This window comes from Aquarana catesbeiana, linkage group LG04 (genome assembly GCF_042186555.1).
Source record: "Aquarana catesbeiana isolate 2022-GZ linkage group LG04, ASM4218655v1, whole genome shotgun sequence".
Taxonomy (NCBI): domain Eukaryota; kingdom Metazoa; phylum Chordata; class Amphibia; order Anura; family Ranidae; genus Aquarana; species Aquarana catesbeiana.
The window spans coordinates 35,185,390-35,211,049 of NC_133327.1; the positions used below are offsets into that span (position 1 = coordinate 35,185,390).

Genomic DNA, 25,660 nt, shown 5'->3' on the forward strand with positions numbered 1-25,660 from the left:
GTCGTGGGTTCGAGCCCCACGTTGGGCGTATGGCATCGCAACGTTTTGGCCCAGTCAGTGGCATTCATGCGCACTGCACGGCCCCACCTTTACCATATCGACTGGCTTCTCTTCCATTCCCTCTACAAACGGGGAAATGTTTCGAGCTTATCTTTCTAGTGGTCAATTCGTATGGCAGCAAGTTGACCTTGCGCTGGGGCGTGGTTCTTATCAGCGCCACGTGTGACACGAATTGGATAGAGATAGTGGCACAGGCCCCGGACAGCCTTGCGTTGGTGGTATAGTGGTGAGCATAGCTGCCTTCCAAGCAGTTGACCCGGGTTCGATTCCCGGCCAACGCACTCCTATCCCTTTTTGGCCTTGCAAAGCGGCCCTAAGCAAAGACCCAAGTCATCCAGGTCCTTGAAGAAAGCTCCTAAGATATCCTGGCTTAGCGACAACTGTGGAGACTTTCTTCGGCATTCGAAAAGTCTCTGGCCTTATGCTTTAACTCGCTCAGGAGGTCCAGCATTATCCAGGGCCAAGGTTCAGCCATTTTGACTACTGATTCCCAAAGAGAATCAACTCTGTCACACACAACATTGCTAAGTATCTGGCAACAACGCTAACACCCTTAGCTGGCATCATATTGCACCATTTGCTATTCGGTGACGAAGGCATCGAATAGCAAATGACCCGCTTTGGACTGTGTCTTGCAAGGCAAGGAAAGGGGTGCATTTGGGCAAGGAGGCCTACAGGAAACCTACCCACACACACCGCTATCTGCTTTTTGGCTCACACCACCCACTGGAACCCAAGCTGGGGCTTCTTAGGACTCTGCAATATCGGGCTGACGCGGTAACAACAAAAGGAGTCTACAGACCCTCTCAGGTGTGCTTTGAAAGCTTGTGGCTAGCCAGACTGGGTCTTGGCTAAACATCCACAAGGTCACGAAAACAAACTGGGGAGAAGCAGAACATTTGGAGAAATATAGTCACCCCCGTAAGCCACTGGAGTGTCAGAAAAACTCCGGAGGATCTTTAACAACAATTGCATCGCTGTGTACTTCAAGTCCAGCAATACACTGGGACGGAAGCTTGTACATCGGCACTATCTGCACTGCCCATTTTGAACATCGCTCTAGCTAGCCAAGCGATTTGACAACAATTGTCACCTTTAGCCACGCCGATCTAGGCACCAATAGCTATGCAGGCTTCCTGCCACCAACAATGGGATCATCTAACTTGAACAGGGCGGTTCTACAATTTTCACACCTCCCCCTGTTCTTGGACAATCAACATCGACACATTCACATGGTGATTGTCTTAAGGTGTGACTAGAAGTGCTGCAGTTATCTTCCTGAGCCAAAGAAGTGGCTCGATCAACTATGTAAACCTCTTCAACAAACGGCTAGTACATTTGCAAGGGTCTCCAGTGAACGCTTGTTTGTCTGCTCAGTTGCCGGTCACCTGAAGAGAGCCAAAGGACACGCTTTGTTTTAGCCTTCGGGCCCCACTGAGGTAATGGAGAAAACATGAGCGTCCCTGGGTGGGCTCGAACCACCAACCTTTCGGTTAACAGCCGAACGCGCTAACCGATTGCGCCACAGAGACTGCACGCCGAGGGCCGGCGCACCGGCCGAGGGAGACATGAATAATAAAAACAAAGTTCCTTAAAAGGCTTCCCAATTGCACATTTCTAGAGTGCCTTCTAGAGTGCCTTCTAGTTAAAGGGGGAGAGAGGCAGGGTAAAAGAGGGCATCCTTCGAGCCGGAATCGAACCAGCGACCTAAGGATTACTACGTTGACGCTACAGTCCTCCGCTCTACCAGCTGAGCTATCGAAGGGCCCGCCGGTGGGTCGTAGCCCGTGACTCCTTGCATTCAAAGCCAGCGCTTTGCCCTTTGCGTTAGTCCTTCTGCCTTGAGGGATTGGTCTATGCCGCCTCTGCCTGAAAGGTCAAATGCCTTGGCAGCTGTGATGTGGGAAAGCTCGGCTTCACGTTTTGCACAGCGAGAAAACACAATCGAAGCACCTACCGCGTTTTGTTGGGAGCCCAAAAACCACAGCAGCAACGGTGATGTACCTCCCTGACAGCAAGTAAGCGCAGGAGTGTTTGGAAGCGCATTGCGTCTATCAAAACAAATTGGGCCGAAAGTTAGCAAAAAGTGTTTGGCGTCAGTTGGTAGCAAGAGGCCACACGGGAGGCAGCGTCTTAGCCCGGCTAGCTCAGTCGGTAGAGCATGAGACTCTTAATCTCAGGGTCGTGGGTTCGAGCCCCACGTTGGGCGTATGGCATCGCAACGTTTTGGCCCAGTCAGTGGCATTCATGCGCACTGCACGGCCCCACCTTTACCATATCGACTGGCTTCTCTTCCATTCCCTCTACAAACGGGGAAATGTTTCGAGCTTATCTTTCTAGTGGTCAATTCGTATGGCAGCAAGTTGACCTTGCGCTGGGGCGTGGTTCTTATCAGCGCCACGTGTGACACGAATTGGATAGAGATAGTGGCACAGACCCCGGACAGCCTTGCGTTGGTGGTATAGTGGTGAGCATAGCTGCCTTCCAAGCAGTTGACCCGGGTTCGATTCCCGGCCAACGCACTCCTATCCCTTTTTGGCCTTGCAAAGCGGCCCTAAGCAAAGACCCAAGTCATCCAGGTCCTTGAAGAAAGCTCCTAAGATATCCTGGCTTAGCGACAACTGTGGAGACTTTCTTCGGCATTCGAAAAGTCTCTGGCCTTATGCTTTAACTCGCTCAGGAGGTCCACCATTATCCAGGGCCAAGGTTCAGCCATTTTGACTACTGATTCCCAAAGAGAATCAACTCTGTCACACACAACATTGCTAAGTATCTGGCAACAACGCTAACACCCTTAGCTGGCATCATATTGCACCATTTGCTATTCGGTGACGAAGGCATCGAATAGCAAATGACCCGCTTTGGACTGTGTCTTGCAAGGCAAGGAAAGGGGTGCATTTGGGCAAGGAGGCCTACAGGAAACCTACCCACACACACCGCTATCTGCTTTTTGGCTCACACCACCCACTGGAACCCAAGCTGGGGCTTCTTAGGACTCTGCAATATCGGGCTGACGCGGTAACAACAAAAGGAGTCTACAGACCCTCTCAGGTGTGCTTTGAAAGCTTGTGGCTAGCCAGACTGGGTCTTGGCTAAACATCCACAAGGTCACGAAAACAAACTGGGGAGAAGCAGAACATTTGGAGAAATATAGTCACCCCCGTAAGCCACTGGAGTGTCAGAAAAACTCCGGAGGATCTTTAACAACAATTGCATCGCTGTGTACTTCAAGTCCAGCAATACACTGGGACGGAAGCTTGTACATCGGCACTATCTGCACTGCCCATTTTGAACATCGCTCTAGCTAGCCAAGCGATTTGACAACAATTGTCACCTTTAGCCACGCCGATCTAGGCACCAATAGCTATGCAGGCTTCCTGCCACCAACAATGGGATCATCTAACTTGAACAGGGCGGTTCTACAATTTTCACACCTCCCCCTGTTCTTGGACAATCAACATCGACACATTCACATGGTGATTGTCTTAAGGTGTGACTAGAAGTGCTGCAGTTATCTTCCTGAGCCAAAGAAGTGGCTCGATCAACTATGTAAACCTCTTCAACAAACGGCTAGTACATTTGCAAGGGTCTCCAGTGAACGCTTGTTTGTCTGCTCAGTTGCCGGTCACCTGAAGAGAGCCAAAGGACACGCTTTGTTTTAGCCTTCGGGCCCCACTGAGGTAATGGAGAAAACATGAGCGTCCCTGGGTGGGCTCGAACCACCAACCTTTCGGTTAACAGCCGAACGCGCTAACCGATTGCGCCACAGAGACTGCACGCCGAGGGCCGGCGCACCGGCCGAGGGAGACATGAATAATAAAAACAAAGTTCCTTAAAAGGCTTCCCAATTGCACATTTCTAGAGTGCCTTCTAGAGTGCCTTCTAGTTAAAGGGGGAGAGAGGCAGGGTAAAAGAGGGCATCCTTCGAGCCGGAATCGAACCAGCGACCTAAGGATTACTACGTTGACGCTACAGTCCTCCGCTCTACCAGCTGAGCTATCGAAGGGCCCGCCGGTGGGTCGTAGCCCGTGACTCCTTGCATTCAAAGCCAGCGCTTTGCCCTTTGCGTTAGTCCTTCTGCCTTGAGGGATTGGTCTATGCCGCCTCTGCCTGAAAGGTCAAATGCCTTGGCAGCTGTGATGTGGGAAAGCTCGGCTTCACGTTTTGCACAGCGAGAAAACACAATCGAAGCACCTACCGCGTTTTGTTGGGAGCCCAAAAACCACAGCAGCAACGGTGATGTACCTCCCTGACAGCAAGTAAGCGCAGGAGTGTTTGGAAGCGCATTGCGTCTATCAAAACAAATTGGGCCGAAAGTTAGCAAAAAGTGTTTGGCGTCAGTTGGTAGCAAGAGGCCACACGGGAGGCAGCGTCTTAGCCCGGCTAGCTCAGTCGGTAGAGCATGAGACTCTTAATCTCAGGGTCGTGGGTTCGAGCCCCACGTTGGGCGTATGGCATCGCAACGTTTTGGCCCAGTCAGTGGCATTCATGCGCACTGCACGGCCCCACCTTTACCATATCGACTGGCTTCTCTTCCATTCCCTCTACAAACGGGGAAATGTTTCGAGCTTATCTTTCTAGTGGTCAATTCGTATGGCAGCAAGTTGACCTTGCGCTGGGGCGTGGTTCTTATCAGCGCCACGTGTGACACGAATTGGATAGAGATAGTGGCACAGACCCCGGACAGCCTTGCGTTGGTGGTATAGTGGTGAGCATAGCTGCCTTCCAAGCAGTTGACCCGGGTTCGATTCCCGGCCAACGCACTCCTATCCCTTTTTGGCCTTGCAAAGCGGCCCTAAGCAAAGACCCAAGTCATCCAGGTCCTTGAAGAAAGCTCCTAAGATATCCTGGCTTAGCGACAACTGTGGAGACTTTCTTCGGCATTCGAAAAGTCTCTGGCCTTATGCTTTAACTCGCTCAGGAGGTCCAGCATTATCCAGGGCCAAGGTTCAGCCATTTTGACTACTGATTCCCAAAGAGAATCAACTCTGTCACACACAACATTGCTAAGTATCTGGCAACAACGCTAACACCCTTAGCTGGCATCATATTGCACCATTTGCTATTCGGTGACGAAGGCATCGAATAGCAAATGACCCGCTTTGGACTGTGTCTTGCAAGGCAAGGAAAGGGGTGCATTTGGGCAAGGAGGCCTACAGGAAACCTACCCACACACACCGCTATCTGCTTTTTGGCTCACACCACCCACTGGAACCCAAGCTGGGGCTTCATAGGACTCTGCAATATCGGGCTGACGCGGTAACAACAAAAAGAGTCTACAGACCCTCTCAGGTGTGCTTTGAAAGCTTGTGGCTAGCCAGACTGGGTCTTGGCTAAACATCCACAAGGTCACGAAAACAAACTGGGGAGAAGCAGAACATTTGGAGAAATATAGTCACCCCCGTAAGCCACTGGAGTGTCAGAAAAACTCCGGAGGATCTTTAACAACAATTGCATCGCTGTGTACTTCAAGTCCAGCAATACACTGGGACGGAAGCTTGTACATCGGCACTATCTGCACTGCCCATTTTGAACATCGCTCTAGCTAGCCAAGCGATTTGACAACAATTGTCACCTTTAGCCACGCCGATCTAGGCACCAATAGCTATGCAGGCTTCCTGCCACCAACAATGGGATCATCTAACTTGAACAGGGCGGTTCTACAATTTTCACACCTCCCCCTGTTCTTGGACAATCAACATCGACACATTCACATGGTGATTGTCTTAAGGTGTGACTAGAAGTGCTGCAGTTATCTTCCTGAGCCAAAGAAGTGGCTCGATCAACTATGTAAACCTCTTCAACAAACGGCTAGTACATTTGCAAGGGTCTCCAGTGAACGCTTGTTTGTCTGCTCAGTTGCCGGTCACCTGAAGAGAGCCAAAGGACACGCTTTGTTTTAGCCTTCGGGCCCCACTGGGGTAATGGAGAAAACATGAGCGTCCCTGGGTGGGCTCGAACCACCAACCTTTCGGTTAACAGCCGAACGCGCTAACCGATTGCGCCACAGAGACTGCACGCTGAGGGCCGGCGCACCGGCCGAGGGAGACATGAATAATAAAAACAAAGTTCCTTAAAAGGCTTCCCAATTGCACATTTCTAGAGTGCCTTCTAGAGTGCCTTCTAGTTAAAGGGGGAGAGAGGCAGGGTAAAAGAGGGCATCCTTCGAGCCGGAATCGAACCAGCGACCTAAGGATTACTACGTTGACGCTACAGTCCTCCGCTCTACCAGCTGAGCTATCGAAGGGCCCGCCGGTGGGTCGTAGCCCGTGACTCCTTGCATTCAAAGCCAGCGCTTTGCCCTTTGCGTTAGTCCTTCTGCCTTGAGGGATTGGTCTATGCCGCCTCTGCCTGAAAGGTCAAATGCCTTGGCAGCTGTGATGTGGGAAAGCTCGGCTTCACGTTTTGCACAGCGAGAAAACACAATCGAAGCACCTACCGCGTTTTGTTGGGAGCCCAAAAACCACAGCAGCAACGGTGATGTACCTCCCTGACAGCAAGTAAGCGCAGGAGTGTTTGGAAGCGCATTGCGTCTATCAAAACAAATTGGGCCGAAAGTTAGCAAAAAGTGTTTGGCGTCAGTTGGTAGCAAGAGGCCACACGGGAGGCAGCGTCTTAGCCCGGCTAGCTCAGTCGGTAGAGCATGAGACTCTTAATCTCAGGGTCGTGGGTTCGAGCCCCACGTTGGGCGTATGGCATCGCAACGTTTTGGCCCAGTCAGTGGCATTCATGCGCACTGCACGGCCCCACCTTTACCATATCGACTGGCTTCTCTTCCATTCCCTCTACAAACGGGGAAATGTTTCGAGCTTATCTTTCTAGTGGTCAATTCGTATGGCAGCAAGTTGACCTTGCGCTGGGGCGTGGTTCTTATCAGCGCCACGTGTGACACGAATTGGATAGAGATAGTGGCACAGGCCCCGGACAGCCTTGCGTTGGTGGTATAGTGGTGAGCATAGCTGCCTTCCAAGCAGTTGACCCGGGTTCGATTCCCGGCCAACGCACTCCTATCCCTTTTTGGCCTTGCAAAGCGGCCCTAAGCAAAGACCCAAGTCATCCAGGTCCTTGAAGAAAGCTCCTAAGATATCCTGGCTTAGCGACAACTGTGGAGACTTTCTTCGGCATTCGAAAAGTCTCTGGCCTTATGCTTTAACTCGCTCAGGAGGTCCAGCATTATCCAGGGCCAAGGTTCAGCCATTTTGACTACTGATTCCCAAAGAGAATCAACTCTGTCACACACAACATTGCTAAGTATCTGGCAACAACGCTAACACCCTTAGCTGGCATCATATTGCACCATTTGCTATTCGGTGACGAAGGCATCGAATAGCAAATGACCCGCTTTGGACTGTGTCTTGCAAGGCAAGGAAAGGGGTGCATTTGGGCAAGGAGGCCTACAGGAAACCTACCCACACACACCGCTATCTGCTTTTTGGCTCACACCACCCACTGGAACCCAAGCTGGGGCTTCTTAGGACTCTGCAATATCGGGCTGACGCGGTAACAACAAAAGGAGTCTACAGACCCTCTCAGGTGTGCTTTGAAAGCTTGTGGCTAGCCAGACTGGGTCTTGGCTAAACATCCACAAGGTCACGAAAACAAACTGGGGAGAAGCAGAACATTTGGAGAAATATAGTCACCCCCGTAAGCCACTGGAGTGTCAGAAAAACTCCGGAGGATCTTTAACAACAATTGCATCGCTGTGTACTTCAAGTCCAGCAATACACTGGGACGGAAGCTTGTACATCGGCACTATCTGCACTGCCCATTTTGAACATCGCTCTAGCTAGCCAAGCGATTTGACAACAATTGTCACCTTTAGCCACGCCGATCTAGGCACCAATAGCTATGCAGGCTTCCTGCCACCAACAATGGGATCATCTAACTTGAACAGGGCGGTTCTACAATTTTCACACCTCCCCCTGTTCTTGGACAATCAACATCGACACATTCACATGGTGATTGTCTTAAGGTGTGACTAGAAGTGCTGCAGTTATCTTCCTGAGCCAAAGAAGTGGCTCGATCAACTATGTAAACCTCTTCAACAAACGGCTAGTACATTTGCAAGGGTCTCCAGTGAACGCTTGTTTGTCTGCTCAGTTGCCGGTCACCTGAAGAGAGCCAAAGGACACGCTTTGTTTTAGCCTTCGGGCCCCACTGAGGTAATGGAGAAAACATGAGCGTCCCTGGGTGGGCTCGAACCACCAACCTTTCGGTTAACAGCCGAACGCGCTAACCGATTGCGCCACAGAGACTGCACGCCGAGGGCCGGCGCACCGGCCGAGGGAGACATGAATAATAAAAACAAAGTTCCTTAAAAGGCTTCCCAATTGCACATTTCTAGAGTGCCTTCTAGAGTGCCTTCTAGTTAAAGGGGGAGAGAGGCAGGGTAAAAGAGGGCATCCTTCGAGCCGGAATCGAACCAGCGACCTAAGGATTACTACGTTGACGCTACAGTCCTCCGCTCTACCAGCTGAGCTATCGAAGGGCCCGCCGGTGGGTCGTAGCCCGTGACTCCTTGCATTCAAAGCCAGCGCTTTGCCCTTTGCGTTAGTCCTTCTGCCTTGAGGGATTGGTCTATGCCGCCTCTGCCTGAAAGGTCAAATGCCTTGGCAGCTGTGATGTGGGAAAGCTCGGCTTCACGTTTTGCACAGCGAGAAAACACAATCGAAGCACCTACCGCGTTTTGTTGGGAGCCCAAAAACCACAGCAGCAACGGTGATGTACCTCCCTGACAGCAAGTAAGCGCAGGAGTGTTTGGAAGCGCATTGCGTCTATCAAAACAAATTGGGCCGAAAGTTAGCAAAAAGTGTTTGGCGTCAGTTGGTAGCAAGAGGCCACACGGGAGGCAGCGTCTTAGCCCGGCTAGCTCAGTCGGTAGAGCATGAGACTCTTAATCTCAGGGTCGTGGGTTCGAGCCCCACGTTGGGCGTATGGCATCGCAACGTTTTGGCCCAGTCAGTGGCATTCATGCGCACTGCACGGCCCCACCTTTACCATATCGACTGGCTTCTCTTCCATTCCCTCTACAAACGGGGAAATGTTTCGAGCTTATCTTTCTAGTGGTCAATTCGTATGGCAGCAAGTTGACCTTGCGCTGGGGCGTGGTTCTTATCAGCGCCACGTGTGACACGAATTGGATAGAGATAGTGGCACAGACCCCGGACAGCCTTGCGTTGGTGGTATAGTGGTGAGCATAGCTGCCTTCCAAGCAGTTGACCCGGGTTCGATTCCCGGCCAACGCACTCCTATCCCTTTTTGGCCTTGCAAAGCGGCCCTAAGCAAAGACCCAAGTCATCCAGGTCCTTGAAGAAAGCTCCTAAGATATCCTGGCTTAGCGACAACTGTGGAGACTTTCTTCGGCATTCGAAAAGTCTCTGGCCTTATGCTTTAACTCGCTCAGGAGGTCCACCATTATCCAGGGCCAAGGTTCAGCCATTTTGACTACTGATTCCCAAAGAGAATCAACTCTGTCACACACAACATTGCTAAGTATCTGGCAACAACGCTAACACCCTTAGCTGGCATCATATTGCACCATTTGCTATTCGGTGACGAAGGCATCGAATAGCAAATGACCCGCTTTGGACTGTGTCTTGCAAGGCAAGGAAAGGGGTGCATTTGGGCAAGGAGGCCTACAGGAAACCTACCCACACACACCGCTATCTGCTTTTTGGCTCACACCACCCACTGGAACCCAAGCTGGGGCTTCTTAGGACTCTGCAATATCGGGCTGACGCGGTAACAACAAAAAGAGTCTACAGACCCTCTCAGGTGTGCTTTGAAAGCTTGTGGCTAGCCAGACTGGGTCTTGGCTAAACATCCACAAGGTCACGAAAACAAACTGGGGAGAAGCAGAACATTTGGAGAAATATAGTCACCCCCGTAAGCCACTGGAGTGTCAGAAAAACTCCGGAGGATCTTTAACAACAATTGCATCGCTGTGTACTTCAAGTCCAGCAATACACTGGGACGGAAGCTTGTACATCGGCACTATCTGCACTGCCCATTTTGAACATCGCTCTAGCTAGCCAAGCGATTTGACAACAATTGTCACCTTTAGCCACGCCGATCTAGGCACCAATAGCTATGCAGGCTTCCTGCCACCAACAATGGGATCATCTAACTTGAACAGGGCGGTTCTACAATTTTCACACCTCCCCCTGTTCTTGGACAATCAACATCGACACATTCACATGGTGATTGTCTTAAGGTGTGACTAGAAGTGCTGCAGTTATCTTCCTGAGCCAAAGAAGTGGCTCGATCAACTATGTAAACCTCTTCAACAAACGGCTAGTACATTTGCAAGGGTCTCCAGTGAACGCTTGTTTGTCTGCTCAGTTGCCGGTCACCTGAAGAGAGCCAAAGGACACGCTTTGTTTTAGCCTTCGGGCCCCACTGAGGTAATGGAGAAAACATGAGCGTCCCTGGGTGGGCTCGAACCACCAACCTTTCGGTTAACAGCCGAACGCGCTAACCGATTGCGCCACAGAGACTGCACGCCGAGGGCCGGCGCACCGGCCGAGGGAGACATGAATAATAAAAACAAAGTTCCTTAAAAGGCTTCCCAATTGCACATTTCTAGAGTGCCTTCTAGAGTGCCTTCTAGTTAAAGGGGGAGAGAGGCAGGGTAAAAGAGGGCATCCTTCGAGCCGGAATCGAACCAGCGACCTAAGGATTACTACGTTGACGCTACAGTCCTCCGCTCTACCAGCTGAGCTATCGAAGGGGCCGCCGGTGGGTCGTAGCCCGTGACTCCTTGCATTCAAAGCCAGCGCTTTGCCCTTTGCGTTAGTCCTTCTGCCTTGAGGGATTGGTCTATGCCGCCTCTGCCTGAAAGGTCAAATGCCTTGGCAGCTGTGATGTGGGAAAGCTCGGCTTCACGTTTTGCACAGCGAGAAAACACAATCGAAGCACCTACCGCGTTTTGTTGGGAGCCCAAAAACCACAGCAGCAACGGTGATGTACCTCCCTGACAGCAAGTAAGCGCAGGAGTGTTTGGAAGCGCATTGCGTCTATCAAAACAAATTGGGCCGAAAGTTAGCAAAAAGTGTTTGGCGTCAGTTGGTAGCAAGAGGCCACACGGGAGGCAGCGTCTTAGCCCGGCTAGCTCAGTCGGTAGAGCATGAGACTCTTAATCTCAGGGTCGTGGGTTCGAGCCCCACGTTGGGCGTATGGCATCGCAACGTTTTGGCCCAGTCAGTGGCATTCATGCGCACTGCACGGCCCCACCTTTACCATATCGACTGGCTTCTCTTCCATTCCCTCTACAAACGGGGAAATGTTTCGAGCTTATCTTTCTAGTGGTCAATTCGTATGGCAGCAAGTTGACCTTGCGCTGGGGCGTGGTTCTTATCAGCGCCACGTGTGACACGAATTGGATAGAGATAGTGGCACAGGCCCCGGACAGCCTTGCGTTGGTGGTATAGTGGTGAGCATAGCTGCCTTCCAAGCAGTTGACCCGGGTTCGATTCCCGGCCAACGCACTCCTATCCCTTTTTGGCCTTGCAAAGCGGCCCTAAGCAAAGACCCAAGTCATCCAGGTCCTTGAAGAAAGCTCCTAAGATATCCTGGCTTAGCGACAACTGTGGAGACTTTCTTCGGCATTCGAAAAGTCTCTGGCCTTATGCTTTAACTCGCTCAGGAGGTCCAGCATTATCCAGGGCCAAGGTTCAGCCATTTTGACTACTGATTCCCAAAGAGAATCAACTCTGTCACACACAACATTGCTAAGTATCTGGCAACAACGCTAACACCCTTAGCTGGCATCATATTGCACCATTTGCTATTCGGTGACGAAGGCATCGAATAGCAAATGACCCGCTTTGGACTGTGTCTTGCAAGGCAAGGAAAGGGGTGCATTTGGGCAAGGAGGCCTACAGGAAACCTACCCACACACACCGCTATCTGCTTTTTGGCTCACACCACCCACTGGAACCCAAGCTGGGGCTTCTTAGGACTCTGCAATATCGGGCTGACGCGGTAACAACAAAAGGAGTCTACAGACCCTCTCAGGTGTGCTTTGAAAGCTTGTGGCTAGCCAGACTGGGTCTTGGCTAAACATCCACAAGGTCACGAAAACAAACTGGGGAGAAGCAGAACATTTGGAGAAATATAGTCACCCCCGTAAGCCACTGGAGTGTCAGAAAAACTCCGGAGGATCTTTAACAACAATTGCATCGCTGTGTACTTCAAGTCCAGCAATACACTGGGACGGAAGCTTGTACATCGGCACTATCTGCACTGCCCATTTTGAACATCGCTCTAGCTAGCCAAGCGATTTGACAACAATTGTCACCTTTAGCCACGCCGATCTAGGCACCAATAGCTATGCAGGCTTCCTGCCACCAACAATGGGATCATCTAACTTGAACAGGGCGGTTCTACAATTTTCACACCTCCCCCTGTTCTTGGACAATCAACATCGACACATTCACATGGTGATTGTCTTAAGGTGTGACTAGAAGTGCTGCAGTTATCTTCCTGAGCCAAAGAAGTGGCTCGATCAACTATGTAAACCTCTTCAACAAACGGCTAGTACATTTGCAAGGGTCTCCAGTGAACGCTTGTTTGTCTGCTCAGTTGCCGGTCACCTGAAGAGAGCCAAAGGACACGCTTTGTTTTAGCCTTCGGGCCCCACTGAGGTAATGGAGAAAACATGAGCGTCCCTGGGTGGGCTCGAACCACCAACCTTTCGGTTAACAGCCGAACGCGCTAACCGATTGCGCCACAGAGACTGCACGCCGAGGGCCGGCGCACCGGCCGAGGGAGACATGAATAATAAAAACAAAGTTCCTTAAAAGGCTTCCCAATTGCACATTTCTAGAGTGCCTTCTAGAGTGCCTTCTAGTTAAAGGGGGAGAGAGGCAGGGTAAAAGAGGGCATCCTTCGAGCCGGAATCGAACCAGCGACCTAAGGATTACTACGTTGACGCTACAGTCCTCCGCTCTACCAGCTGAGCTATCGAAGGGCCCGCCGGTGGGTCGTAGCCCGTGACTCCTTGCATTCAAAGCCAGCGCTTTGCCCTTTGCGTTAGTCCTTCTGCCTTGAGGGATTGGTCTATGCCGCCTCTGCCTGAAAGGTCAAATGCCTTGGCAGCTGTGATGTGGGAAAGCTCGGCTTCACGTTTTGCACAGCGAGAAAACACAATCGAAGCACCTACCGCGTTTTGTTGGGAGCCCAAAAACCACAGCAGCAACGGTGATGTACCTCCCTGACAGCAAGTAAGCGCAGGAGTGTTTGGAAGCGCATTGCGTCTATCAAAACAAATTGGGCCGAAAGTTAGCAAAAAGTGTTTGGCGTCAGTTGGTAGCAAGAGGCCACACGGGAGGCAGCGTCTTAGCCCGGCTAGCTCAGTCGGTAGAGCATGAGACTCTTAATCTCAGGGTCGTGGGTTCGAGCCCCACGTTGGGCGTATGGCATCGCAACGTTTTGGCCCAGTCAGTGGCATTCATGCGCACTGCACGGCCCCACCTTTACCATATCGACTGGCTTCTCTTCCATTCCCTCTACAAACGGGGAAATGTTTCGAGCTTATCTTTCTAGTGGTCAATTCGTATGGCAGCAAGTTGACCTTGCGCTGGGGCGTGGTTCTTATCAGCGCCACGTGTGACACGAATTGGATAGAGATAGTGGCACAGACCCCGGACAGCCTTGCGTTGGTGGTATAGTGGTGAGCATAGCTGCCTTCCAAGCAGTTGACCCGGGTTCGATTCCCGGCCAACGCACTCCTATCCCTTTTTGGCCTTGCAAAGCGGCCCTAAGCAAAGACCCAAGTCATCCAGGTCCTTGAAGAAAGCTCCTAAGATATCCTGGCTTAGCGACAACTGTGGAGACTTTCTTCGGCATTCGAAAAGTCTCTGGCCTTATGCTTTAACTCGCTCAGGAGGTCCACCATTATCCAGGGCCAAGGTTCAGCCATTTTGACTACTGATTCCCAAAGAGAATCAACTCTGTCACACACAACATTGCTAAGTATCTGGCAACAACGCTAACACCCTTAGCTGGCATCATATTGCACCATTTGCTATTCGGTGACGAAGGCATCGAATAGCAAATGACCCGCTTTGGACTGTGTCTTGCAAGGCAAGGAAAGGGGTGCATTTGGGCAAGGAGGCCTACAGGAAACCTACCCACACACACCGCTATCTGCTTTTTGGCTCACACCACCCACTGGAACCCAAGCTGGGGCTTCTTAGGACTCTGCAATATCGGGCTGACGCGGGTAACAACAAAAGGAGTCTACAGACCCTCTCAGGTGTGCTTTGAAAGCTTGTGGCTAGCCAGACTGGGTCTTGGCTAAACATCCACAAGGTCACGAAAACAAACTGGGGAGAAGCAGAACATTTGGAGAAATATAGTCACCCCCGTAAGCCACTGGAGTGTCAGAAAAACTCCGGAGGATCTTTAACAACAATTGCATCGCTGTGTACTTCAAGTCCAGCAATACACTGGGACGGAAGCTTGTACATCGGCACTATCTGCACTGCCCATTTTGAACATCGCTCTAGCTAGCCAAGCGATTTGACAACAATTGTCACCTTTAGCCACGCCGATCTAGGCACCAATAGCTATGCAGGCTTCCTGCCACCAACAATGGGATCATCTAACTTGAACAGGGCGGTTCTACAATTTTCACACCTCCCCCTGTTCTTGGACAATCAACATCGACACATTCACATGGTGATTGTCTTAAGGTGTGACTAGAAGTGCTGCAGTTATCTTCCTGAGCCAAAGAAGTGGCTCGATCAACTATGTAAACCTCTTCAACAAACGGCTAGTACATTTGCAAGGGTCTCCAGTGAACGCTTGTTTGTCTGCTCAGTTGCCGGTCACCTGAAGAGAGCCAAAGGACACGCTTTGTTTTAGCCTTCGGGCCCCACTGAGGTAATGGAGAAAACATGAGCGTCCCTGGGTGGGCTCGAACCACCAACCTTTCGGTTAACAGCCGAACGCGCTAACCGATTGCGCCACAGAGACTGCACGCCGAGGGCCGGCGCACCGGCCGAGGGAGACATGAATAATAAAAACAAAGTTCCTTAAAAGGCTTCCCAATTGCACATTTCTAGAGTGCCTTCTAGAGTGCCTTCTAGTTAAAGGGGGAGAGAGGCAGGGTAAAAGAGGGCATCCTTCGAGCCGGAATCGAACCAGCGACCTAAGGATTACTACGTTGACGCTACAGTCCTCCGCTCTACCAGCTGAGCTATCGAAGGGCCCGCCGGTGGGTCGTAGCCCGTGACTCCTTGCATTCAAAGCCAGCGCTTTGCCCTTTGCGTTAGTCCTTCTGCCTTGAGGGATTGGTCTATGCCGCCTCTGCCTGAAAGGTCAAATGCCTTGGCAGCTGTGATGTGGGAAAGCTCGGCTTCACGTTTTGCACAGCGAGAAAACACAATCGAAGCACCTACCGCGTTTTGTTGGGAGCCCAAAAACCACAGCAGCAACGGTGATGTACCTCCCTGACAGCAAGTAAGCGCAGGAGTGTTTGGAAGCGCATTGCGTCTATCAAAACAAATTGGGCCGAAAGTTAGCAAAAAGTGTTTGGCGTCAGTTGGTAGCAAGAGGCCACACGGGAGGCAGCGTCTTAGCCCGGCTAGCTCAGTCGGTAGAGCATGAGACTCTTAATCTCAGGGTCGTGGGTTCGAGCCCCACGTTGGGCGTATGGCATCGCAACGTTTTGGCCCAGTCAGTGGCATTCATGCGCACTGCACGGCCCCACCTTTACCATATCGACTGGCTTCTCTTCCATTCCCTCTACAAACGGGGAAATGTTTCGAGCTTATCTTTCTAGTGGTCAATTCGTATGGCAGCAAGTTGACCTTGCGCTGGGGCGTGGTTCTTATCAGCGCCACGTGTGACACGAATTGGATAGAGATAGTGGCACAGACCCCGGACAGCCTTGCGTTGGTGGTATAGTGGTGAGCATAGCTGCCTTCCAAGCAGTTGACCCGGGTTCGATTCCCGGCCAACGCACTCCTATCCCTTTTTGGCCTTGCAAAGCGGCCCTAAGCAAAGACCCAAGTCATCCAGGTCCTTGAAGAAAGCTCCTAAGATATCCTGGCTTAGCGACAACTGTGGAGACTTTCTTCGGCATTCGAAAAGTCTCTGGCCTTATGCTTTAACTCGCTCAGGAGGTCCACCATTATCCAGGGCCAAGGTTCAGCCATTTTGACTACTGATTCCCAAAGAGAATCAACTCTGTCACACACAACATTGCTAAGTATCTGGCAACAACGCTAACACCCTTAGCTGGCATCATATTGCACCATTTGCTATTCGGTGACGAAGGCATCGAATAGCAAATGACCCGCTTTGGACTGTGTCTTGCAAGGCAAGGAAAGGGGTGCATTTGGGCAAGGAGGCCTACAGGAAACCTACCCACACACACCGCTATCTGCTTTTTGGCTCACACCACCCACTGGAACCCAAGCTGGGGCTTCTTAGGACTCTGCAATATCGGGCTGACGCGGTAACAACAAAAAGAGTCTACAGACCCTCTCAGGTGTGCTTTGAAAGCTTGTGGCTAGCCAGACTGGGTCTTGGCTAAACATCCACAAGGTCACGAAAACAAACTGGGGAGAAGCAGAACATTTGGAGAAATATAGTCACCCCCGTAAGCCACTGGAGTGTCAGAAAAACTCCGGAGGATCTTTAACAACAATTGCATCGCTGTGTACTTCAAGTCCAGCAATACACTGGGACGGAAGCTTGTACATCGGCACTATCTGCACTGCCCATTTTGAACATCGCTCTAGCTAGCCAAGCGATTTGACAACAATTGTCACCTTTAGCCACGCCGATCTAGGCACCAATAGCTATGCAGGCTTCCTGCCACCAACAATGGGATCATCTAACTTGAACAGGGCGGTTCTACAATTTTCACACCTCCCCCTGTTCTTGGACAATCAACATCGACACATTCACATGGTGATTGTCTTAAGGTGTGACTAGAAGTGCTGCAGTTATCTTCCTGAGCCAAAGAAGTGGCTCGATCAACTATGTAAACCTCTTCAACAAACGGCTAGTACATTTGCAAGGGTCTCCAGTGAACGCTTGTTTGTCTGCTCAGTTGCCGGTCACCTGAAGAGAGCCAAAGGACACGCTTTGTTTTAGCCTTCGGGCCCCACTGAGGTAATGGAGAAAACATGAGCGTCCCTGGGTGGGCTCGAACCACCAACCTTTCGGTTAACAGCCGAACGCGCTAACCGATTGCGCCACAGAGACTGCACGCCGAGGGCCGGCGCACCGGCCGAGGGAGACATGAATAATAAAAACAAAGTTCCTTAAAAGGCTTCCCAATTGCACATTTCTAGAGTGCCTTCTAGAGTGCCTTCTAGTTAAAGGGGGAGAGAGGCAGGGTAAAAGAGGGCATCCTTCGAGCCGGAATCGAACCAGCGACCTAAGGATTACTACGTTGACGCTACAGTCCTCCGCTCTACCAGCTGAGCTATCGAAGGGGCCGCCGGTGGGTCGTAGCCCGTGACTCCTTGCATTCAAAGCCAGCGCTTTGCCCTTTGCGTTAGTCCTTCTGCCTTGAGGGATTGGTCTATGCCGCCTCTGCCTGAAAGGTCAAATGCCTTGGCAGCTGTGATGTGGGAAAGCTCGGCTTCACGTTTTGCACAGCGAGAAAACACAATCGAAGCACCTACCGCGTTTTGTTGGGAGCCCAAAAACCACAGCAGCAACGGTGATGTACCTCCCTGACAGCAAGTAAGCGCAGGAGTGTTTGGAAGCGCATTGCGTCTATCAAAACAAATTGGGCCGAAAGTTAGCAAAAAGTGTTTGGCGTCAGTTGGTAGCAAGAGGCCACACGGGAGGCAGCGTCTTAGCCCGGCTAGCTCAGTCGGTAGAGCATGAGACTCTTAATCTCAGGGTCGTGGGTTCGAGCCCCACGTTGGGCGTATGGCATCGCAACGTTTTGGCCCAGTCAGTGGCATTCATGCGCACTGCACGGCCCCACCTTTACCATATCGACTGGCTTCTCTTCCATTCCCTCTACAAACGGGGAAATGTTTCGAGCTTATCTTTCTAGTGGTCAATTCGTATGGCAGCAAGTTGACCTTGCGCTGGGGCGTGGTTCTTATCAGCGCCACGTGTGACACGAATTGGATAGAGATAGTGGCACAGGCCCCGGACAGCCTTGCGTTGGTGGTATAGTGGTGAGCATAGCTGCCTTCCAAGCAGTTGACCCGGGTTCGATTCCCGGCCAACGCACTCCTATCCCTTTTTGGCCTTGCAAAGCGGCCCTAAGCAAAGACCCAAGTCATCCAGGTCCTTGAAGAAAGCTCCTAAGATATCCTGGCTTAGCGACAACTGTGGAGACTTTCTTCGGCATTCGAAAAGTCTCTGGCCTTATGCTTTAACTCGCTCAGGAGGTCCAGCATTATCCAGGGCCAAGGTTCAGCCATTTTGACTACTGATTCCCAAAGAGAATCAACTCTGTCACACACAACATTGCTAAGTATCTGGCAACAACGCTAACACCCTTAGCTGGCATCATATTGCACCATTTGCTATTCGGTGACGAAGGCATCGAATAGCAAATGACCCGCTTTGGACTGTGTCTTGCAAGGCAAGGAAAGGGGTGCATTTGGGCAAGGAGGCCTACAGGAAACCTACCCACACACACCGCTATCTGCTTTTTGGCTCACACCACCCACTGGAACCCAAGCTGGGGCTTCTTAGGACTCTGCAATATCGGGCTGACGCGGGTAACAACAAAAAGAGTCTACAGACCCTCTCAGGTGTGCTTTGAAAGCTTGTGGCTAGCCAGACTGGGTCTTGGCTAAACATCCACAAGGTCACGAAAACAAACTGGGGAGAAGCAGAACATTTGGAGAAATACTTGCCCTATTATAATGTAATAATAATATATTAGGAATTTTTTTTAATATAATTATTTGCAATGAATACAAGGCACTTCTTAAAAATAGCTTTTAAATGAGCCCCATGTTCTCAGTCATGAAAAGAAAAGAAAAATATATTTATATATACGTGTTTCTGTTCATTGTTCACTTGAAACATGAGACATTGGTTTCATTATAACATAAACATTAGCCCCCCTGGTCCTTATCTTGTTTATTTGACTAAGACTCTTCAAAATTTATTACCTGGGAGAATGTGCACTGGAGCTCTTAAGAGACAAAAAAAACTCTAGTAACAGTGTCTATTCATCAGCTATGAACTTAGTTTAACTTCCTAAGAAAAAGCACAAAATGGCTTCACCTCGGCTCATTGAAACATATATACAAATAATAAGATTAGGCCTTATATTAATTCCACCATCTCGAGCATAGTGAAAACAATGCTAACAATACAGAAATTTAAGAATCTTTTCAGTCTATCCATTCTTGCATCTCCACAAGCTGAAAATTGGATATATTATCCCTCTTTTCAATGGATATCCTTGAAGCCAAGCACACAAAGGATTTATGAAGCAAATCTTTCTTTCCGGCAATTAGAATCCTGGAGCATCTTTTTCCTGATGAAGGATCCGGTTTGATGACAGATTCCATCCAGAACTGGGCACCAAGGATTAACGCCATCCATACGATCGGTGTGTCTTTGGTAGTCATCATTGGTTTTACCAACCAACGATCTAGTCTGGGATGTCAATCTTTTTCTATTTGAGTAAATAGATAGTATGAATACATATTCTTGTCAATTAATATTTACATTTTCTAAATATGATTGCCAGGATCAATATTAATATGTAGAAGCTCTAGACATGAAAATCTGTAAGTTGAGAAAGAATTGTCACACTGTCAAATCATTACATTTACGTTCTCTTGAGATACTTATTAATGGGGTTGTAAACCCTCTTTTTTTTACCTTAATGCATCCTATGCATTAAGGTGAAAAAACACCTAGCAGTGACTGGCTCTCCAGCCCCCTGTTTTGACCTCTCCACAAGGTCCCACTTTTGATTGGATAGATTGATAACAGCGCAGCCATTGGCTCGTGCTGCTGTCAATCAAATCCAATGACGCAAGCACCGGGGCTGGGCTGAGTCCAGCATTCGTGTCTATGGACACAAATGCTGGACTCGGGAGTGTGCATGCAAGGTAACCCCCCCGGGAGAGCACTTCTCCTTGGAGGTTATCTGATGTGGGGAGGACCCCAGAAGATGAGTTTTGAGGCCACTCTGTGCAAAACGAGCTGCATAGTGGAGGTAAGTATGACATGTTTGTTATTTAAAAAAAAAACCCTTACAATCACTTTAAGTCTCTTCTACATTACCTTCCAGCTTTCTCACTTGGGACTTAGGATGACAAGCACGCAATTGATTGACATTATTATTATTCTACATGATTTATATAGTGCCAACAGTTTGTGCAGTGCTTTACAAAGTAGAGGGGAGACAGCACAATTACAGTACAGTAGTACAGTTCAATACAAAAGGGACAGGAGGGCCCTGCTTGGAGAACATACATTCTAAAGGGAGGGGGTGGTGGTACAAAAGGTAATAGATGTGGAGAATGATTTGATGGGGGTAGCTCAGGTACAGTTGTTAGGTGGGTGTGGGATAGGCTTCCCTGAATAAGTGAGTTTTCAGGGATCTCCTAAAGGTGTACAGGTTAGGGGTTGATCGGACATACCAGGGCAGGGAGTTCCAGAGGATGGGGGAGGCTCTGGAGAAGTTCTGAATGCGAGCATGGGAGGAGGTAACAAGGAAGCTAGAGAGCAGGAGGTCCTGGGAGGAGCAGAGGGGACGATTTGGGTGATATCTGCAGATGAGGTTGGTGATATAGCTGGGGCAATGTTGTGGATGGCCTTGCATGTTGTGGTTAGCATTTTAAATTTTAGACAGTGGGGTAGGGGAAGCCAGTGAAGGGATTGGCAGAGAAGAGCAGCAGTCATGGATCGGTTAGTGAGGTGTATTAGTCTAGCAGCAGCATTCATAATAGACTGAAGGGGGATAGCCTCCGTAAGGGTAGGCCATTAAGGAGAGAGTTACAGTAGTCAAGACGGGAAAGTAACCAAGGAGTGAATAAAATGCTTTGTGGTGTCATTAGTCAGGAAGGGTCAAATTGTGGAGGTTAAGGCAGCAGGATTTAGCCAGTGATTGGATGTAAGGGCTGAAGGAGAGGTCAGAGTCAAGGATTACACCCAGCACCCTGGCATGTGTGGAGGGACCAATGGTTGTGCTGTTGATCTTAATGGTAAAGTCATGGGAGGGAGGAAATATAACAAGCTCAGTTTTATTAAGATTGAGTTTGAGAAAGTGGTGTGACATCTATACCGATATGTCATTCAGTAAGTTTGAGATCTGTGAGGAGGTGAGTTGAGGAGTGGAGAGATAGATCTGGGTGTCATTGGCGTAGAGGTGGTATTGGAAGCCATGGGAGGTTATCAACTGGCCCAGGGAAGGGTATAGAGCGAGTATAGGAGGGGCCCAAGGACGGAGCCTTGGGGTACCCCAACAGAAAGAGGAAGAGGAGCAGAGAAGATGGAATTGTAAGTGACTCTGAAAATGCGCTAAGATAGGTAGGAGGAGAACCAGGATAAAGCTGAATCACGGAGGACAAGGGAATGTAGTTTGCTGAGGAGGAGCAGGTGGTCAACTGTGTCGAAGGCAGCAGAGAGGTCTAAGAGTATGAGTATGGAGTAATGGCCATTGGTTTTAGCAGTTAGTAGGTCATTGGTGAGTTTTAGTAGTGCAGTTTCAGTGGAATGTTGTGGACGCAAGCCGAACTGTAGGGGGTCAAGAAGTTTGTTGTTCATGAGGTAGCGAATCATTCACTCATGGACAAGGTGTTCAATGAGCTTGGAGGCAAATGGGAGCAGGGAGATGGGTCTAAAGTTATTCAAACAGATGGGGTCTAGTGAGGGTTTTTTAAGGAAGGGGAAACCAGTGCATGTTTGAGCGGGGAAGGAAAGGTGTCGGAGGAGAGGGAGAGGTTGAAGATGTGGGTTAGGGAGTTTAGGATAGAGTGGGAAGTTGGTCGCAGTAATTGTGAGGGGACAGGTGGTGAGGTGGGCCATGGAGAGGAGTTTATCAACTTCATCGGTGGTAACTGGGCAGAAGGAGGAGAGTATTGAGTGTGGTGTTGGACCTGATGTGTTGGATAGGGGATGAAGTTGAATGCTGGATATCTTCTTGCGAATTGTGTCGATTTTTCTTTTGAGATGGTTGGCAATCTATTGAGCGGTAAGCAAGTTGGTGGGTGGGGGCCGTGGGAGGTGAAGTAACGAATTAAGGGTAGAAAAGAGTTGACAAGGTTTGGATGAGAGGGTTTTGATGAGGGTGTTGTAGTAGGTTTGTTTAGCAGTGTGGAGGCAGGAGTTGTATTTGAGAAGGGCAGATTTGTAGAGGGTAAAGTCTTGCAGGGATTTAGATTTACACCATGCTCGTGCAAGAGCACAGCTGCATCTCTTGAGACATCTGGTGTCATCTGTTTGACAGGTTTGTGGCAGATGGGACCTGGTTCTGCATGTAGAAAGATGAGCAAGCACTTCTAGGGAGGATGACAGCGTGTTGTTGTAAATGAAAGTGGTTAGGTCTGGGCAGGACAGGGGTGCGATTTTGTCGTAAAGGCCATCAGTAGCAGAATGAAGAAGGGAAGGGTTGAGGTTTCGAAGGTTTCTGTCGGTAGTGGTTTGTGGGCTGACAGCATGGGAGGTAGGAGATAAGGAAAGTGTTAAACAGATAAGGTTGTGATCAGAGAGAGGAAAGGGGGTGTTAGGTTGCAGGGAGTGCAGAGATGGGAGAATATGAGGTTGAGAGTATTGCCGTTGGAGTGCACTTCGAAAGAGCAGGGGGAAAGAGAGGGAGGTGTGGGAAGAACCTGGAAGGTGCATTGTGGGGAGAGGAGAAGTCCGACGCCACTTCCTTTTCGTTCACTGGGTCTGGTGGAGTGAGTCCAGAGGAGGCCACTGTGGGACAGGGCAGCTGGAGAGGTAGTATAGAATTCCTGGAGCCTGGTTTCGGTAATAGCAAATAGATTAAGGGATTTGGAGAGGAAAAGGTCACTGAGAAAAGTTAGTTTGTTGAAGACTGAACAGGCATTCCAGAGAGCACATGAAAGAGGGGGGCTGACTTATGAAATCAGGAGAATTGGGATGAGAAGGTGGGAGTTACGACTACTGTTGGAGGAGGTAGACAGCCAATTTTGGGGGTGGGAATTGGGTGCATGAAGGCCGGGGTTTGGTGCATTATCCCCAGACATTAGGAGTAATAGGAGGGTAGTAAGGCAGGAGTGGGAGTTATAGGAGGGCAGATGCTGTAGTGGAGTGGAAGTGGTGATACTGTGTGGGCTTAGAATGAGCAGGAGGTGATAAGTGCAGTATTATTGAGAGGACAGAAGAGAGGGAAATATGTACAGGTTGCTGGCTGGAGAGGGGGGTAAAGAAATGAGAGTTTGAGGAGAGAGCACGTCATTGCAAAGATTAGTGTGAGCATGTTGGAGGGTGTGGAGAGGGGAATAGAAGGAAGGCTGAGGAAAGTTACAGGATGAAGGGGAACTTCCTGTAAAATAGGTGTGGAACATTAATGTCTGTACTTACCTTTTTGTAGAAGTGCCTTAGTCAAAGTGCCTGTGTATAAGTGCCAAACACTTGTCGCCGGAGTGACACTTTGCGCAAGGAGTGGCCAGCCAAAACCCTCGCCAGCCGTCCCAAGAAATGAACTACATTTATACTGGGATGGTGTGGGGGGAAGATTCACAATTATTCAATTAGGATCTGATAAAACCAGGCTCGTGGGGGGTGGGGTTTACAACTGGCCTGGACAGAATGCAATGCAAGAGGGGGCAACAGGATAAGGTTAAATGTTTGATCTTGTCCAAGGCAGCATAATACAAAATAAGTGACACTTTCAAAAATAAACAAGCAAATATAGACATCAGTTTCAAATTCTTAGTAATGCAGAATTAGAGTTCAGTTAGGCAATGTAGTCCAGTGTTTGAGAGAAGAGTGGAGTTTGTGCAGTTACCAGAGGGTATGAAGAGTCAGGTGGGAAATCGCAGACAGGTAGAGCAACTTTTTGTGTTGCAAGTTGGTCAGCTAGATCATTAACTTCTTTGTCTATGTTATGGGTTTTAGAATGAAGTTTTGTTTTCTTCCAATAAATGGTTAATTCATTATTACTGACTAATTCATCTATGGTGCAAAACAATTTGGCATGTTTACCAGGTTTGTTATTAGATTGCAGCATGTTCTTTCTCTTCCAAGTAAGCAGATACTCGCCAAAACCGTTATAATAATTGAAATCTGTGACTATAACAAATTTGGTAATATTATGCTCTATAGCAATTAGAACAGTCTTGTATACAGCTGCTAATTCTGCCACCTGGCTACTCTTGGCACCAATGCTGTATCCTACTGATACATTTGGGAATTCACCTGTCCAAGTGATTCCAATACCTGCCACTAGTTTTCTCTCATCCCCTACGATGGTGTGATAAGCACAGCCATCAACGTATACACATGGGAGTAGAGGACAGTAATCCTCATCATATGCTTTGTAAGGGGAAGAAATTTGTTTCTCTAAGAAATCATCTAACAGCTCTTCTTTATGAGAAGGAGCTGCACAATCACGAAGTTTGGCAAGTCCTTGAGCTACTGGACACTTTTTATTTTGTTTATACCAGATTTCCAATAGGCATCCTTGTAGAGATAATGTCCAAGCAGTTATTCTGGTGTTTGACAAATTACCATCTCTGATTTTCTCACCCTGAATGTAACTTCTAAAGTTTTGAAGGGACCAGACTGTGGCCAGTAATGCTTTTTCACAGTCACTAAATGTTACCTCTACAGGTGACAAAGACTTACTTGCATATGTTATGACTTTGTTTAAATTGTCTTGTTTTTGACACAGTACCGCTCAGATACTGAGGTTAGTAAAACCAGTTTCCAAATAATGGGGTTTAACCCCCTCTGGATATATTAGATGTAGCGCAGGGGTTTTTGCCACCTAAGTTACTATGTAAATGATGTGATATTCTTTAAATAAGAGTTTGGCTCCCTCTAGTGTCCTTTCTATTTAATGCTATTAGGACTTTTGTTTGGTTTCATTAAAGCCACGCTGCAAAGCATTGTGGGGGATGTAGTAAATGAGGAAGTGACTCAAGTGCTAAAACTCAGTCTGAGAACTACCTACCCACAATGCCCAGTTCACCTACCCACAATGCCAGGTCAGAGAACAGCCTGCTGGGTAGGCAAATAAAAGGGGCAGCGCTAATTTGAAGATGAAGGAATACAACGATGTGCAAAAATATATATCTTTATTACTAAAAAAAACACTGCAAAATAATATAAAACATAACTGGTAATAAACACAGAATATAAATCCAAATGTGAATAATATGGGTAATACAGATGATGAGAATATAACTACAAGCTCTAGTTTTAAAATAAAAATGTCTTTAAACTTAGTAACTGCTTTGTAAATAGTTACCAGACTCTCAGTGACTCTGCAGATTAAGAAAACACACAAGTGATGATTTTAACACTTGACTTCTCTCAAACAAACAGATCTTGCAAGCTTAAACTTTAAAAACACACGGGAAAATGTTATACCGTGCACAGAGCTTAGTGATTTAACCAAGACTTATATTTAAGTAAAGATAAATTACTAAACATACATAATTTTTAATACAAACAT

The 25,660-nt window shown here is 49.0% G+C and overlaps 1 protein-coding gene and 16 non-coding genes across 34 annotated transcripts in view; all 17 read right to left on the minus strand.

Moving 5' to 3' along the window:
* Positions 1–1,518: 1,518 nt before the first annotated feature.
* TRNAN-GUU (transfer RNA asparagine (anticodon GUU)) lies at positions 1,519–1,592 on the minus strand. Its single transcript has one exon. It is a non-coding gene; the product is annotated as a tRNA-Asn (tRNA).
* A 147-nt stretch (positions 1,593–1,739) lies between these two features.
* TRNAY-GUA (transfer RNA tyrosine (anticodon GUA)) lies at positions 1,740–1,825 on the minus strand. Its single transcript is given in 2 exon segments — positions 1,740–1,775; positions 1,789–1,825. It is a non-coding gene; the product is annotated as a tRNA-Tyr (tRNA).
* Positions 1,826–3,759: 1,934 nt separating this feature from the next.
* On the minus strand, positions 3,760–3,833 carry TRNAN-GUU (transfer RNA asparagine (anticodon GUU)). Its single transcript has one exon. It is a non-coding gene; the product is annotated as a tRNA-Asn (tRNA).
* A 147-nt stretch (positions 3,834–3,980) lies between these two features.
* On the minus strand, positions 3,981–4,066 carry TRNAY-GUA (transfer RNA tyrosine (anticodon GUA)). The gene is given in 2 exon segments: positions 3,981–4,016; positions 4,030–4,066. It is a non-coding gene; the product is annotated as a tRNA-Tyr (tRNA).
* A 1,934-nt stretch (positions 4,067–6,000) lies between these two features.
* On the minus strand, positions 6,001–6,074 carry TRNAN-GUU (transfer RNA asparagine (anticodon GUU)). Its single transcript has one exon. It is a non-coding gene; the product is annotated as a tRNA-Asn (tRNA).
* Positions 6,075–6,221: 147 nt separating this feature from the next.
* On the minus strand, positions 6,222–6,307 carry TRNAY-GUA (transfer RNA tyrosine (anticodon GUA)). Its single transcript is given in 2 exon segments — positions 6,222–6,257; positions 6,271–6,307. It is a non-coding gene; the product is annotated as a tRNA-Tyr (tRNA).
* Positions 6,308–8,241: 1,934 nt separating this feature from the next.
* On the minus strand, positions 8,242–8,315 carry TRNAN-GUU (transfer RNA asparagine (anticodon GUU)). The gene has a single exon. It is a non-coding gene; the product is annotated as a tRNA-Asn (tRNA).
* A 147-nt stretch (positions 8,316–8,462) lies between these two features.
* On the minus strand, positions 8,463–8,548 carry TRNAY-GUA (transfer RNA tyrosine (anticodon GUA)). The gene is given in 2 exon segments: positions 8,463–8,498; positions 8,512–8,548. It is a non-coding gene; the product is annotated as a tRNA-Tyr (tRNA).
* Positions 8,549–10,482: 1,934 nt separating this feature from the next.
* On the minus strand, positions 10,483–10,556 carry TRNAN-GUU (transfer RNA asparagine (anticodon GUU)). Its single transcript has one exon. It is a non-coding gene; the product is annotated as a tRNA-Asn (tRNA).
* Positions 10,557–10,703: 147 nt separating this feature from the next.
* On the minus strand, positions 10,704–10,789 carry TRNAY-GUA (transfer RNA tyrosine (anticodon GUA)). The gene is given in 2 exon segments: positions 10,704–10,739; positions 10,753–10,789. It is a non-coding gene; the product is annotated as a tRNA-Tyr (tRNA).
* Positions 10,790–12,723: 1,934 nt separating this feature from the next.
* TRNAN-GUU (transfer RNA asparagine (anticodon GUU)) lies at positions 12,724–12,797 on the minus strand. The gene has a single exon. It is a non-coding gene; the product is annotated as a tRNA-Asn (tRNA).
* Positions 12,798–12,944: 147 nt separating this feature from the next.
* On the minus strand, positions 12,945–13,030 carry TRNAY-GUA (transfer RNA tyrosine (anticodon GUA)). The gene is given in 2 exon segments: positions 12,945–12,980; positions 12,994–13,030. It is a non-coding gene; the product is annotated as a tRNA-Tyr (tRNA).
* A 1,935-nt stretch (positions 13,031–14,965) lies between these two features.
* Positions 14,966–15,039, minus strand: TRNAN-GUU (transfer RNA asparagine (anticodon GUU)). Its single transcript has one exon. It is a non-coding gene; the product is annotated as a tRNA-Asn (tRNA).
* Positions 15,040–15,186: 147 nt separating this feature from the next.
* Positions 15,187–15,272, minus strand: TRNAY-GUA (transfer RNA tyrosine (anticodon GUA)). The gene is given in 2 exon segments: positions 15,187–15,222; positions 15,236–15,272. It is a non-coding gene; the product is annotated as a tRNA-Tyr (tRNA).
* A 1,934-nt stretch (positions 15,273–17,206) lies between these two features.
* On the minus strand, positions 17,207–17,280 carry TRNAN-GUU (transfer RNA asparagine (anticodon GUU)). Its single transcript has one exon. It is a non-coding gene; the product is annotated as a tRNA-Asn (tRNA).
* A 147-nt stretch (positions 17,281–17,427) lies between these two features.
* On the minus strand, positions 17,428–17,513 carry TRNAY-GUA (transfer RNA tyrosine (anticodon GUA)). The gene is given in 2 exon segments: positions 17,428–17,463; positions 17,477–17,513. It is a non-coding gene; the product is annotated as a tRNA-Tyr (tRNA).
* A 1,647-nt stretch (positions 17,514–19,160) lies between these two features.
* Positions 19,161–25,660, minus strand: part of DNMT3A (DNA methyltransferase 3 alpha) — a 201,555-nt gene continuing 195,055 nt past the window's right edge. For 9 of the 18 annotated variants that reach the window (XM_073625009.1, XM_073625010.1, XM_073625013.1 and 6 more), the window contains one exon: positions 19,172–19,678. In XM_073625009.1, coding sequence (XP_073481110.1) covers positions 19,655–19,678 — 24 coding nt within the window. In that variant the 3' untranslated portion in view covers positions 19,172–19,654. Of the gene's footprint in view, positions 19,679–25,660 lie in introns of all 18 variants that reach the window. The other 9 variants (XM_073625021.1, XM_073625022.1, XM_073625003.1 and 6 more) reach the window with 8 other exon arrangements.